Genomic DNA, 12029 nt, shown 5'->3' with positions numbered 1-12029 from the left:
TTATGCAACCAAGGAATCGAATGACGAGGCTATGAACACGAGCCTAGATATATAAGATGAAAGGCGCGAAGCATCCCTTGTCCGGTTGGCCACCCAAAAACAACGGATCGAGAGATATTACAATCGAAGGGCCAACTTTCAACACTTCAATTTCGGGTACTTAGTGTTAAGGAAGGTCACACTAAACACCCGGAACCCAAATGAATGAAAGCTAGGGCCGAACTGGGAAGGACCTTATCAAGTTATTGAGATCACTGGTAAAGAATCGTACAAGCTCGGAACAATGAAGGTGAGCAACTACCGAACAACTGGAACATAACTCAATTGAAGCGATACTACTGTTAAGGTATGACCCCATTCATTTCCTTTTATTTATTTACATTACGAACTAACACTTGCAGGAAATCATCAGAGAACGATACAATCTTTAGTCCTGAAAGCGCGTGTTGCACCCTTTTTCCCTTGAACCGGTTTTGTTCCAAATGGGTTTTCCGACAAGGTTTTAACGAGGCAACAGTAAATCGTACTAACTTAAAATTGATGGCTGGTTACGAATCGGTATCGAAGATCTCGACAACAGTATTCGAGGCCTCTCTACGCTCGGCCCCGAATAATGGAGGGCTTCACCCTTGGATAACTACTTTAGCAAGGAAGAAAACTTTATGATTGAATGATATCGACTCGATCGATGGGATTTACTGTAAGGTCCAAACAGTCAAATGAGCCCTGCCTACATAGACTACTCGAGCCTTGGCACAAAATTTGTACACATGTGTAACTATTACGCACAAAAATAAATATAAATTCCTACCTTGCGTATAAATATCTTGTCCCTTAAGAATTTCTCTTTTTTTATTTTCCTCTTAGGGAATTTCTTATGTTGGATCCCCTAAAGGTATTGAGCCCATGCGCCGCCTTTATCCGGGTTCAAACGATCACTCCCAATCGGGGGCTGCCATCCAAAAACTAACTCGGACGACTCGGGCTATCGGAGCTCGGGGGCACGAGACCTATTAGGCAGTGCCTAAACCTTAAAGGCTACGGCCATCCCCATTCGGGGACTGTTATCTGAGGCAAGCCCGAATAACTCGGGGTAACAACCCACTGGGAAACACTCGAACTAAAAGCAACAGCCATAAAAAACGGCTCGGAGACGTTCGATACCCGTAACAAAAAAATACCTTTAAAATTTCATAACTGTTTCTAAACGCTATCTTCGGCAAACTATAATCTAAAAAATCATAAGTACTTTGGGAAAAAATATTTCTAGTCATACCGAACCCCCATGATGCCTTAAACAAAATAATGTCAAATGCAAGGCTTGTTCGAACCTCTGAACATGACCTAACTATTTTATGCTAAGGTATTTCGATCTTTGCAAACATAAAGAATAAACCAAAGGAAAATAAAATTCTTAAACTGTCGAAGGGAAAAACAAGCCTTGTATATTATAAACAGCCTTTATAAAGGACAAATGGCCTTAACAAAAAATACTAAAGTACACAAGTACAAAAAACTAAAAAGAAAATGTTTTTTACAAAGGCGCCTAAATAGCCTGGTTTTCCACCCCCGGTCGGGTCCATCGGAACCCTCAGAGTCTTCTTCTTCTTCTTCTCTTTTTCTTCTCTTCTTCTCTTCTTCTTCTTCTTCTTCTTCTTCTTCTTCTTCTTCTTCTTCTTCTTCTTCTTCTTCTTCTTCTTCTTCTTCTTCTTCTTCTTTGTAGGCCAACTTCTTGGCCTCGGCCTCGAGCCCCTTAGCGATTTCAATCTCGGCTGATAGATCGTAACCCCAAGCATGAATCTCCTCGAGGGCCTCTCTTTGCCACTGCCGCTTCTCATAATCAACAATGTCCTTCAAGCTGTCCTGGACCGCCTCGGCATCAGCCTTATATTGCGCCAACATTTCATCGGCATCGACTTTAACCACCAAGGCCGCCGACTTGTCCGTTTCAAGCTCCTTGGCCATAATTTTTTGCTCAGGGGCGGCCGAGCTTAGCTGAGACTAGAGCTCTTCAACCTTTTTGGCCTGCACCTCGACATTTTCTTTTACCGCTTGAAGCTGGGCCTCAGCCGAAGCTAGTTGCGCCCGAGAAGTCTCTTTTTCTGAGGCCTGGCGGTCCATCCCGCCCCTCCATTTGTCGGTCTTGGCCTTGATAACATCCATTTCAGCTAGCAGTTGATCGACCCAGTCGATTTTTTGTTGGACCTGTGTATTTCGACCGTTAGTCACCAAGTCTAGTTCATCATCACTAACCTTAAAGACTTTTACCTCTTCCACCAGAACGACATGTTCTTTTTGAGCCGCGTCCAACTCGTCCCGAAAACTCTTGGCCTCTTCCTCGCGTTGCTCACTAGGAAGTTTATACATATCTCTCTTCTCAATAAGCGCTTTGGCTTCGTCCTTGAGGAGACTCATCTCTTCTTGATATCGGAGGAAGGTCTTGTGGTGAAGCACCGAGGCCTGCGAGTACAAGGAAAAATATTGAGATCATTAAGTAACCAAAGCTGGAAAATGAAAAGGTTTGGTAACACCTTACCCGATTCAATGCATGTTGTGCTTCATTGAATAAGCAAGGATATTCCAACTCGTTCATATTTTCCTGGTCTTCTTCAGTATGTAACTAGCTACCCAACAGACGAGGAAAGGACCCGGGCATCCCCCGGAACAAAGATAATGATCGACCACTTTCAACCGAGATCGACACTCGGGGCAGGGAATAAATTGACCAATCTCGGGCTCAAGCTAGACCCACTTGTTCCAGAGGGCAGACTTCTTCTTGGTACTTCTAAATCACCCAATCCAGTGACATCCTCCGTGGCAATAGAGTCTACACCATCAAAACAGCTTTGGGGGGGGGGGAGTTTGCTCCTTGGACCCCCCTCATTTGAACGCTCCTTCGCTGCTTGAGCTTCACCAAACATTGAGTCCGTGAACGAAGTCGATCCTGTTATATGGATGTCACTGGGTGGAGTAGAACTGGTGTCTTGAGAGTTCTCGACCTTAACTGATGCATCAGCCTCTTGAGTTTGGGAGGGATTGGCCTCTATTGTTCCCCCTTCGGTTAATGCCTGTTCTTTAGTGAACGATGGCTCCCGGGCCACTAAAATTTCATCCTCTTCACACTTGTCCCTGATCCGATAGAGGGAGTCCGAATCAAGTATTTGAGAGCTGGAGGTTTCTTTTGGCTTGCGGATCAGCCTTCTCCTTGGTTTCATTTTCTCTGAGCTCGGAGAACTCGAAGCTCTTCTTCTCTTCGCCCTGTTTCAGAGCAGTGGACTCATGGGGAAATCATCACTACCGGAGATGGGCCTCATTTGGACATCATTGGGTAAACCTGCAAAAAGAAATAAAACAAGTAAGGACTTAATCATGCAAAAGGGAAACCAAATATTACTCATGAAAGAGATCTCACCGTGCGAACGGGCCTCTCATCGGCTCTTTGAAAGCTTGCGGCACGAGCGCTCGGAATAAGGCCTTTGTGATACGATGCCCTCTACCCATTCCTTGAGTCGAGGAACTGTGCTCGGGATCCGAACAACACCTGCACCATCACAGAACACCGGTAAGAAGAAAGGAAAAGGGCGATAAATAAAATCTTGGAAGCAAACTTATATACTTACGTGACATGTTCCACTTCTTAGGGAACGACATGTGCTCGGCCGGGATCAAGTCCGAGGTCCTCACTCATACGAAATGCCCTAGCAAACCTTGATCCCTATCTTCATCGATACTTGAGAATGTGGCCTTACTGGCCCGACAGGAGAGCTTGATCAGTCCCCCCCGGTAGCGTTAGGGACTGTATAAACGCATGAGGTGGTCGATGGTGAAAGGGTACCCTTCGATCTTGCTTACAAAAAAACAGAGGAGCACTACGATCCTCTAGAAAGAAGGGTAAATTTGACCGAGGTTTACATCGTATATTTTGCAAAATTTGACGATAACCGGGTTCAAGGGGCCCAACGTGAAGGGATAAGTGTAAATACTTAAAAATCCCTCGACTTGGGTGGTGATGGCTTCATCCGGTTCGGGAACCACCACATGTTTTTCACCCCAATTACAATCCATTTTGACTTCGGAGAGAATATCCTCGTTGATCGAGCAGACATCCTCATACTGGCTTGGTACGGAGAAGGGCTTTTCTTCTTTAAAATCAGCATTGGTCGGGCACCCTTCCAAGATGAAATTTTTTAGAGAAGGTTCCGGTGCTGGTTCCTCGACAGCAGTACATGAAGCGGTCTCTTCGGTAGCCGGCCGCGAGGTAGAAGATGTTTCTTTTTGGGGAACGATTTTGGAAGTTTTCGCCATTTCTTTATGGAGAGTAAATAAGGAAAAAGAGGAAGTTATAAGAGTACACTCGATGGTTTGAGATAAAGACGAATGAGAGTTCTTTTAAAAGATCTCAAAGTAATGAGAATATAAGAGCTTGGAAGTGTTGAAATTTCTTAGGAACGGGGGCAGAAAGTTTGAATGTAAAGTTTGAATGAAAAAATGAGGGGGTATTTATAGTTTTCCAGCGATGGTTCACATCTAGGAGTTGGCCAGCAACTGACAAGCTTTTAATGCCATTAAGACTTGACTGACGAGACGTTTCGTCTGTTTTCTCATTTCTATCACGGGGTATCGAAGACAGGATCAAAAGCTCATGTTGTTTCTCGTCATCTACTCTCCAAAAAATGAGGGGGTCTATCTATACACAGTCAAAATCAAGCTCACTTACTACATGGTAGGTTAGGCTCGGAACATGACAACCAAGGGCTGAAGATCGATCTCGCGAGCATCGAGTCCCACCGAGCTAGGACCCGGGGTCAGAACGTCTGTATTCGAGAACATCGAGTCCGTGATCCCGAAGTCAACTTAGCCCCGATCGAGCTCGAAGAAAAATTGTTAGCATGACCAACAGAAGACCAAAATATCCGTGATCGGTTGAATATTACAGCGGGAATCTGAGGGCGTATAAGTAAGGAACCGACAATTAACTAATCAAGGGATTTTTACCTTTTATAGAATTGTACCTAAAATAGAATTGCTCTACTATATAAAAGAGGCCTGAAAAATTATTGGCGATATTATAACACGCATCCAAAAGCAATACATTATTATTATTTCTCTTTAAGCTCTTGTTCTTCTGTATCCTCACATTGATTGAAGCGTACCTGGCTCGAGGGTGGCTTCCAAGGTTGATATTATTCAATTCGTGTGGTTTACATGTACTTTGTCATTATTTATTTCAATTGCGATCTAATTTATCATTTTGTATCAAGTTAGTCCACGTATCCTTAAAACCACTTACAAATTCAATTGTTATCCGATTTTGAGGGTAAACATAAGTTTATCAATAAGACCCTTAACCTTGTCCACCAAGTTGCTTCTATATTTTAATTTTCCTTAGTGAATGTTCTGATGCCATCACTAGTATCAAGCACTACCGATTCTACTAGCTCTAAGTGGAAATTAATCCACTACTAGCGAAGCACTAACTTGAGGTTCCCTTTCTTTTTTCCTTTTCCAAATTACTCTACTCCACTTAAAATCAAAACCAACACCAAAACAAGCACTTCCTACATGATTAAATATATCCACACGAGGCCACATCTTTGTAGGGATTAGGGGTGTACATGGGTCGGGTTGGTTCAGATTTTTTAATTATCAAACCAAATTAATTGTATCGAGTTATTAAATCTAAATACCAAACCAAATCAATAAAAGTCGGGTTTTTTAATCTCGATTTTTCTTGGGTTTTTCGGATTTTCTTTCCATAAAGTCTTCATAGCATAAAACTTAAAATTTGTGCTCCAAATATTTCTTTAATCCTAGTAAGACAGAACTATATACGGTATTTTTCAATAAAATAACATAAATATAAGATGAGTCATGACATTGTACTAAAATATTCAACAATAAATATAATAAAATCGTATAAAATAAATATTATTAATAAGCCAATATTAAAACAAACGTAATTTAAAATTATGACTAATAAGTACTATTATTTACATGTAAGATTATTCAACTCAACATGTAAAATGTCACCATCTTTTCCCCATCCTGAGTGCATCATAGTAGGACCCCTAGGTCGCTTAGATTGCTCTTCATTAGCACTAGAGTCTGCAATAACCAAATATAAAAAAGAGAGTCATCCATAATTAGTAAAACTCAATTAATTCTTCTTTTTCTTCTTTTAAAAATTCACATATAAACACTCCATTAATACCAAGGGATTAGAATAATAGAGTGATAGAGGAAAAGCTGCCAGAAATGAATTCTTTCCTGGATAACGTATCTGCTAGACTATTAGATGCCTAAGCTAGATCCATTAAACATATCTTAGCGATAACGTTGGTGTGCTCACAATCTGTCTCATGTTTTCAATTTGTATATGAAGAGCTAAGTGTAATTGGCCAATGCACTGCAGAAGATAGCTTCTAATAGCAAAGCAGGTGCTACCTTCATAAGAACAGAATATAGGTGTCTCCACATTCATGATACTATTTGTATGTTTAAGTGGTGTTTCTGCTTCTGTGGGGGACTTATAAGTATATTGTTTTAGGAACAATGATAGAGATGAGTGGTCAAGGTACAAGTACTCTTGGTGGATTTGCTTGAATTGATATTTTATATTTAGGTCTACTTGGTTGCTTGGGAAAAAGTGTACAAATACACAAAGTGTAACTATTCAATAAAGATAAGATATTATACAGAATAAGTACCTAGGAAATTTTCTGTTTCATGTGAATCATTTCTTGATTTACCGGATCGGATAGCCTGTCCTTCATTTTGTGGCCAGTTTTAAGGTGGTTGAGGCATCGCCGCATCTCCCATTTGTTCTTCTTGTTGCTCCGAAAAATCAGGCAGAAGTATTTCTTGACTGGACTTTTTCTGTCTTTTTCTTGCCATCACAATAAAGTTGCTCAAAAACTATAGTTCCTGCAAAATTAAAAAATATTTTTTACTATCCAAACGGATAAAATAATATCAAACTAGCAAGCCAAACAAAAAGGTACATACGCATATGAGATTTAAACAACTAAAAAGCATAATAAGAAATCTCCATCTCGATGATCTATGTTTAATAACAATCTTTACTAAAATAGTGACAAAAATAATAAACGTAACTAAGATATGTCGTCTTCTTCATCATATGTTTCATTCCTTTCCAAAGTAAGTGGGTCAATTTTTATTCCCGGCACACCTTCTCTAACCCATTTAATATCCTCTTCATTTTTAAATATAGTATCATCTAGCTGTTGTTCGGGCCACAATTCTATGTGCTCTTCCATTTGCTCATTTGCTGGTTTGTTTTCACCTATATTATAAAAACCTCTTGGTTTAATTTCAACTATAATCTGCCATTCTTTTACCATTGGATGATGGACATAAAACACCTGTTGAGCTTGAGAAGCAAAAATGAAAAGTTCATTTGACGGGTGCTGCCTTTTGTAGAGTAGCTGAGAAAAATTAACAAGGGTAAATCCATAATTATCTTCCACAATAAGCCCCTTGTTGTTGTCCACCCATTCGCATCTAAATAGTATAAACTTGAGGTTTGCGGTATAATACAACTCAATTATGTCCGTGAGAATTCCATAAAAGGTGACTTCTACTAATATGGGATTCATGTCTCTTGCGCTTGCATAGCTCTGAGTGGCAGCCTTTACCATAACTCCACTATTTTGTGTTTTTAGCTTTGCATCACGAGACTTTTAGTATCTAACTCCATTACTTATGTATCCGCTCATCCTTTTTGATTGCTTTGATGGGCCAATAGCTAGATTTTGAATTTCTTCTGGTATTTGCTCACCTGCCATATGTATCTTCTCAACCTATCAATTATAAATAAGCAAGAACTAATTAAAAATTGATATTGTATATAGTGTGTGTGCGTGTAAAAGCATTTTAGTTGTATATATATATATATTGTGTGTGTAGTGTGTGTGTGTACAAGTATTTTAGCTGGTTCACAATTACATATTTTCTAAACCATATGTGAAATTTTTCATTGTGAATCTGATCCACATCATGTCTTGATAGACGAGGATTTTGCTTCTTGATTTCTTTTATATGCTCACTGCAAAAGTAAAACACATAAAAACTTAATAAAAGAAATTATAAATATTATTACTTAATAATTAATTATAAAGCAGAATATTATTGAATACTTACTCGCGGTATGGCGTTATGGTAGCAGAATTAAATAAAACATATCGGTGTGCTTGGGCATGAGTAATGTCATCAAGCGTAAACCCGTAAATTTTAGTTGACTGACGACCCTCTTGATTTGGAATCTCATTATACAAACCATAATTTCTTAAAGGTCGATTTAACTTTGTCTCCACATCATGTAGATATCTTGAGCAGAATGTCATGCACTCTTCTATCCAATATCCCTCTGTAATTGAACCTTCTGGATGGCTTCTACTCCTCACATAATTTTTAAGAGTAAGCAAGTACCTAAAATAATAAATAATATTATAGTTCAATATAATAGTTCATAAGTACAATAAATAAGAATAATGAAACGGTACCTTTCAAATGCCCACATTGAACGGTATTTTGGAGGTCCACCAATCTTTGCTTCTTCAGCTAAATGGATGACTAGATATTCCATGATATCAAAAAAAAATGGAGGAAATATTCTCTACAAATGACAAAGAGTTATTGCAACTCGATCTTGGAGCTTTTCTAATTCACCTATGTTCATAACTGTTGAACAAATGCCCCTAAAAGAATTACTTAATTCGATCATTGGCTTAAGGACATTCATTGGAAGGAGACGTCGCAAAGCAATATGAAGGAGTTGTTGCATTAAAATATGGCAGTCATGACTCTTCAATTCATGCACAGTGCGTTGCTTAAGATCAACACAATGTGATAAATTTGATGGATATTGAAGCATATCCATCTGGTACTTGCACATCTCTTAAAACTTGTAAGAGCATATCTTTTTGTACATTGCTCAAAGTGAAACATGCCGGAAGTAGATAGTATTTGCCATTAGCTCTTTTTTTAGGGTGCAAAGCCTTTCGAATCCTCATCTCTTGTAAATCCAAACGAGAATTCAGATTGTCTTTTCCTTTTCTGTCAACATTTAGTAATGTCCAGAATATATTGTCAAACATATTCTTTTCAATATGCATTGTGTCAAGATTATGACGAATCATATTGTCTTTCCAGTAGTCTAACTCAAAAAATATGCTCTTTTTCTTCCATAAATATTGCAACATGGCATCGTCAACATCATCAGAATTCTTCCATTTTCTTTTCTTGGATTTGGCCGATAGATGTTTTCCGAATTTATTTTTAATACCTTTCAATTGCTTAAGAACTTCAATACCTGACAAACATTTAGGTGCTGCCTCTAACTCCTTAAAACCATCAAACGAAACTTTATCTTTTCGAAACTTGTGCCCATGGGATAACCAACGCATATGCGACATAAGCAATATTTTCGCCCATATTTCAATCTCAGAAATTTAGTCTTGGTCAGACAACATGGACAAGCATATCTAGTTTTCACACCATATCCTGATAAGTTACCTAGTGCTGGAAAATCACTGACTGTCCAAAGAAATGAAGCACGCATTTGAAACATATGATTCTTTGACGCATCATAAGTGTCAACACCAACCCACAATTCTTTTAACTCATCAATTAACGGTCGTAGATAGACATCAATATCGTTACCTGGTGCATGAGGGCCATCAATAATCATTGATAATATCATGTATGGTTGCTTTATGCACAACCAAGGTGGCAAGTTATATGGAACCAAGACAACTGGCCATGTGCTATGTGAGATAGACATAGACTTGAATGGATTAAATCCATCTGAAGCCAATCCAAGTCTAACATTTCGAGGATCTTGAGAAAAATCTTGATGCGATTCATCAAATTTTCTCCAAGCAATACTATCAGCAGGATACCGTATTACCCCGTCTTTAGTGCGACCTTCCGCATGCCATCTCATATCAGTAGATGTTTTAGATGACATGAATAATCTTTGAAGCCTCGGTATCAATGGGAAGTATCTAAACACCTTTGCTGGAATTTTTGAGGTTTCCAAACTACCAGATTCACCTACAAATTGTTTGTATCTTGGAGCTTTGCAAAACTTACAATCAGTTCGATCTTTTGTCTCACTCCAATGGATCATATAATCATTTGGACACGTATGTATTTTTTTGTATTCAAGTCCTAAATCTTTAATAATTCTTTTTGCATCATTAAAGGACTTAGGTAATATTTCAGGAAATACATCTTTTAACAACTCTAACAACATGGAAAATGAATTGTTACTCCACCCATTGAGACACTTTAAATGTAATAGACGAACAAGAAAAGAAAGAAGTGAATATTTGCTTCCAGGATATAATTCACGCTCAGCTTCTTTTAATAAGTTAAAAAACTTTTCAGTTTTCATATCAAATCCCACATTATGTTGATTTGACCCACCAAAACTATCACCACGAGTGTCCATATTAATAAAGTCACTAGTAGGAGGAACTCCAAAAGCATCATGCACCAAGCCTTGTATCTCATCACCTATATCTAATCTATCCACAGACATTGATGAAGATGATGTCTCACCATGAAAAATCCAATTAACGTAACTAGGTAGAAATCCATCAACCACAATATGTTCAACAATCAACTCTTTTGGGATAAATTTCATATTACGACACTTCCGACATGGACACAAGATTTCAGATGCATTAGGCCTATCTAATGAGGCAAAGTGAAGAAACCTTTTGACTCCATTCTTATATAGAGGATCATTCCTATTCAATATGTTTATCCAACTCTTATCCATTAAGAATAACCTATACATATAACAAAAAAATAAACTAAAAAAGAGTACTTATAGATAGAAACTAGAAAGAGTATATCACAGAATAAGAATATATATATTATAATTTATACTTTACTAATGACTATACAACTGTATTCATTTGGAGCATGGCAAAAAACATATCTAGTTTCCTTATTTTTTTCAAGAAAATCTTACAAACTAGTTCACTCTATCGCCACAATATTTAATATTTTATCATGACTAAGCATAATCAAACTATAGAATACCATAATTGACATCTTGAGTAAATATAACTTTTAAAAAATAAGTATCAAATTGATGTTTGATTGAACTTGATTTAGATCTATTTTAGATTGAACTAGTAAATGAGATCATACTAATCCAATCTTTTTAAATAGTACCATTATTTCTATACATAAAGTTTAAGTATTACAAACATACTTTGCAAGCAAACTTAAAGAGCCTAAAAACTAGGAAAGAAGAAACCTAGTAAGTATTTTTAGAACACAAAAATCACATATTTGAGATATGGAAAAAGCAAAACAAATTAAACAAATGCCCCAAAAAAATAAACTTTCTTCCATCCATCAATTTGTCAAACTCTGTCTCATCCCCAAATAAATTAGAGTTGCTTATAAAAATCTATGTCCATTGTGCTCGTTTATTATTTATCTGTTCTTTTATATATAAATCGATATACTATTTCTATGTTGGTCAAATAACCTACTCGACTCTCTTCTTTTATCATGTTAAAAAGACTAATATTCTTCAAAAATAAAATTTGAACAACTAAGAACAACAACAACAAACCCATTATAATCCTACTAGTGAGGTTTGGGGAGGATAGTGTGTACGAAGATCTTACCCCTACCTAAAAGGTAGGGAGGTTGTTTTCGACAGACCCTCGGCTCAACGCAAGACATAACTATAATGAATAACCAATTAGTACTATTATTGAATAGGGAATCAACCCGCAAACTCAACAAAATGAACAAAGTATCCGATAATCAAGATACCAGAATCCAATTAAACTCTAAGCACAATCTATCACTAAATAATAAAATCTTTTGAAATGGATTAAACTATAATTACCCTAAAAAACCAAAACCAATCTAATAATCAATATCTAAAAGATATTTTGTATAAAATAACACAACTGTGTAGACAACAGAAACTTTTATTTGATAAAAAATAATATTAATATATTTATTAAAAACAGCAA

The 12029-nt window shown here is 37.5% G+C and overlaps 1 protein-coding gene across 1 annotated transcript; it reads right to left on the bottom strand.

Annotated features, from left to right (window-relative positions):
• Nucleotides 1-7700: 7700 nt before the first annotated feature.
• Nucleotides 7701-10807, bottom strand: LOC107828698 (uncharacterized). The gene is made up of 6 exons (XM_075231716.1): nt 9535-10807; nt 8907-9388; nt 8523-8635; nt 8161-8448; nt 7966-8065; nt 7701-7820 (listed from the first exon to the last, which is right to left on the bottom strand). Exons 1-6 carry the CDS (start codon nt 10805-10807, stop codon nt 7701-7703), a joined length of 2376 nt encoding a protein of 791 aa, XP_075087817.1.
• Between the last annotated feature and the right edge of the window lie 1222 nt (nt 10808-12029).

This window comes from Nicotiana tabacum, chromosome 15, assembly GCF_000715075.1.
Source record: "Nicotiana tabacum cultivar K326 chromosome 15, ASM71507v2, whole genome shotgun sequence".
Lineage (NCBI taxonomy): Eukaryota > Viridiplantae > Streptophyta > Magnoliopsida > Solanales > Solanaceae > Nicotiana > Nicotiana tabacum.
Note: the sequence above shows the minus strand (reverse complement) of the source record. Positions and strands in the feature narration are given on the sequence as shown.

What these genes read in the sequence shown, in the direction of transcription:
- LOC107828698 (XM_075231716.1), bottom strand. Translation starts at nt 10,807, where the DNA reads ATGGATAAGAGTTGGATAAACATATTGAATAGGAATGATCCTCTATAT. An exon ending in CAGTGATTTTCCAGCACTAG is followed by an intron (nt 9,389 to 9,534) that starts GTAACTTATCAG and finishes AGTTTCGAAAAG; the next exon opens with ATAAAGTTTCGTTTGATGGT. An exon ending in TCAATGTGGGCATTTGAAAG is followed by an intron (nt 8,449 to 8,522) that starts GTACCGTTTCAT and finishes TTATTATTTTAG; the next exon opens with GTACTTGCTTACTCTTAAAA.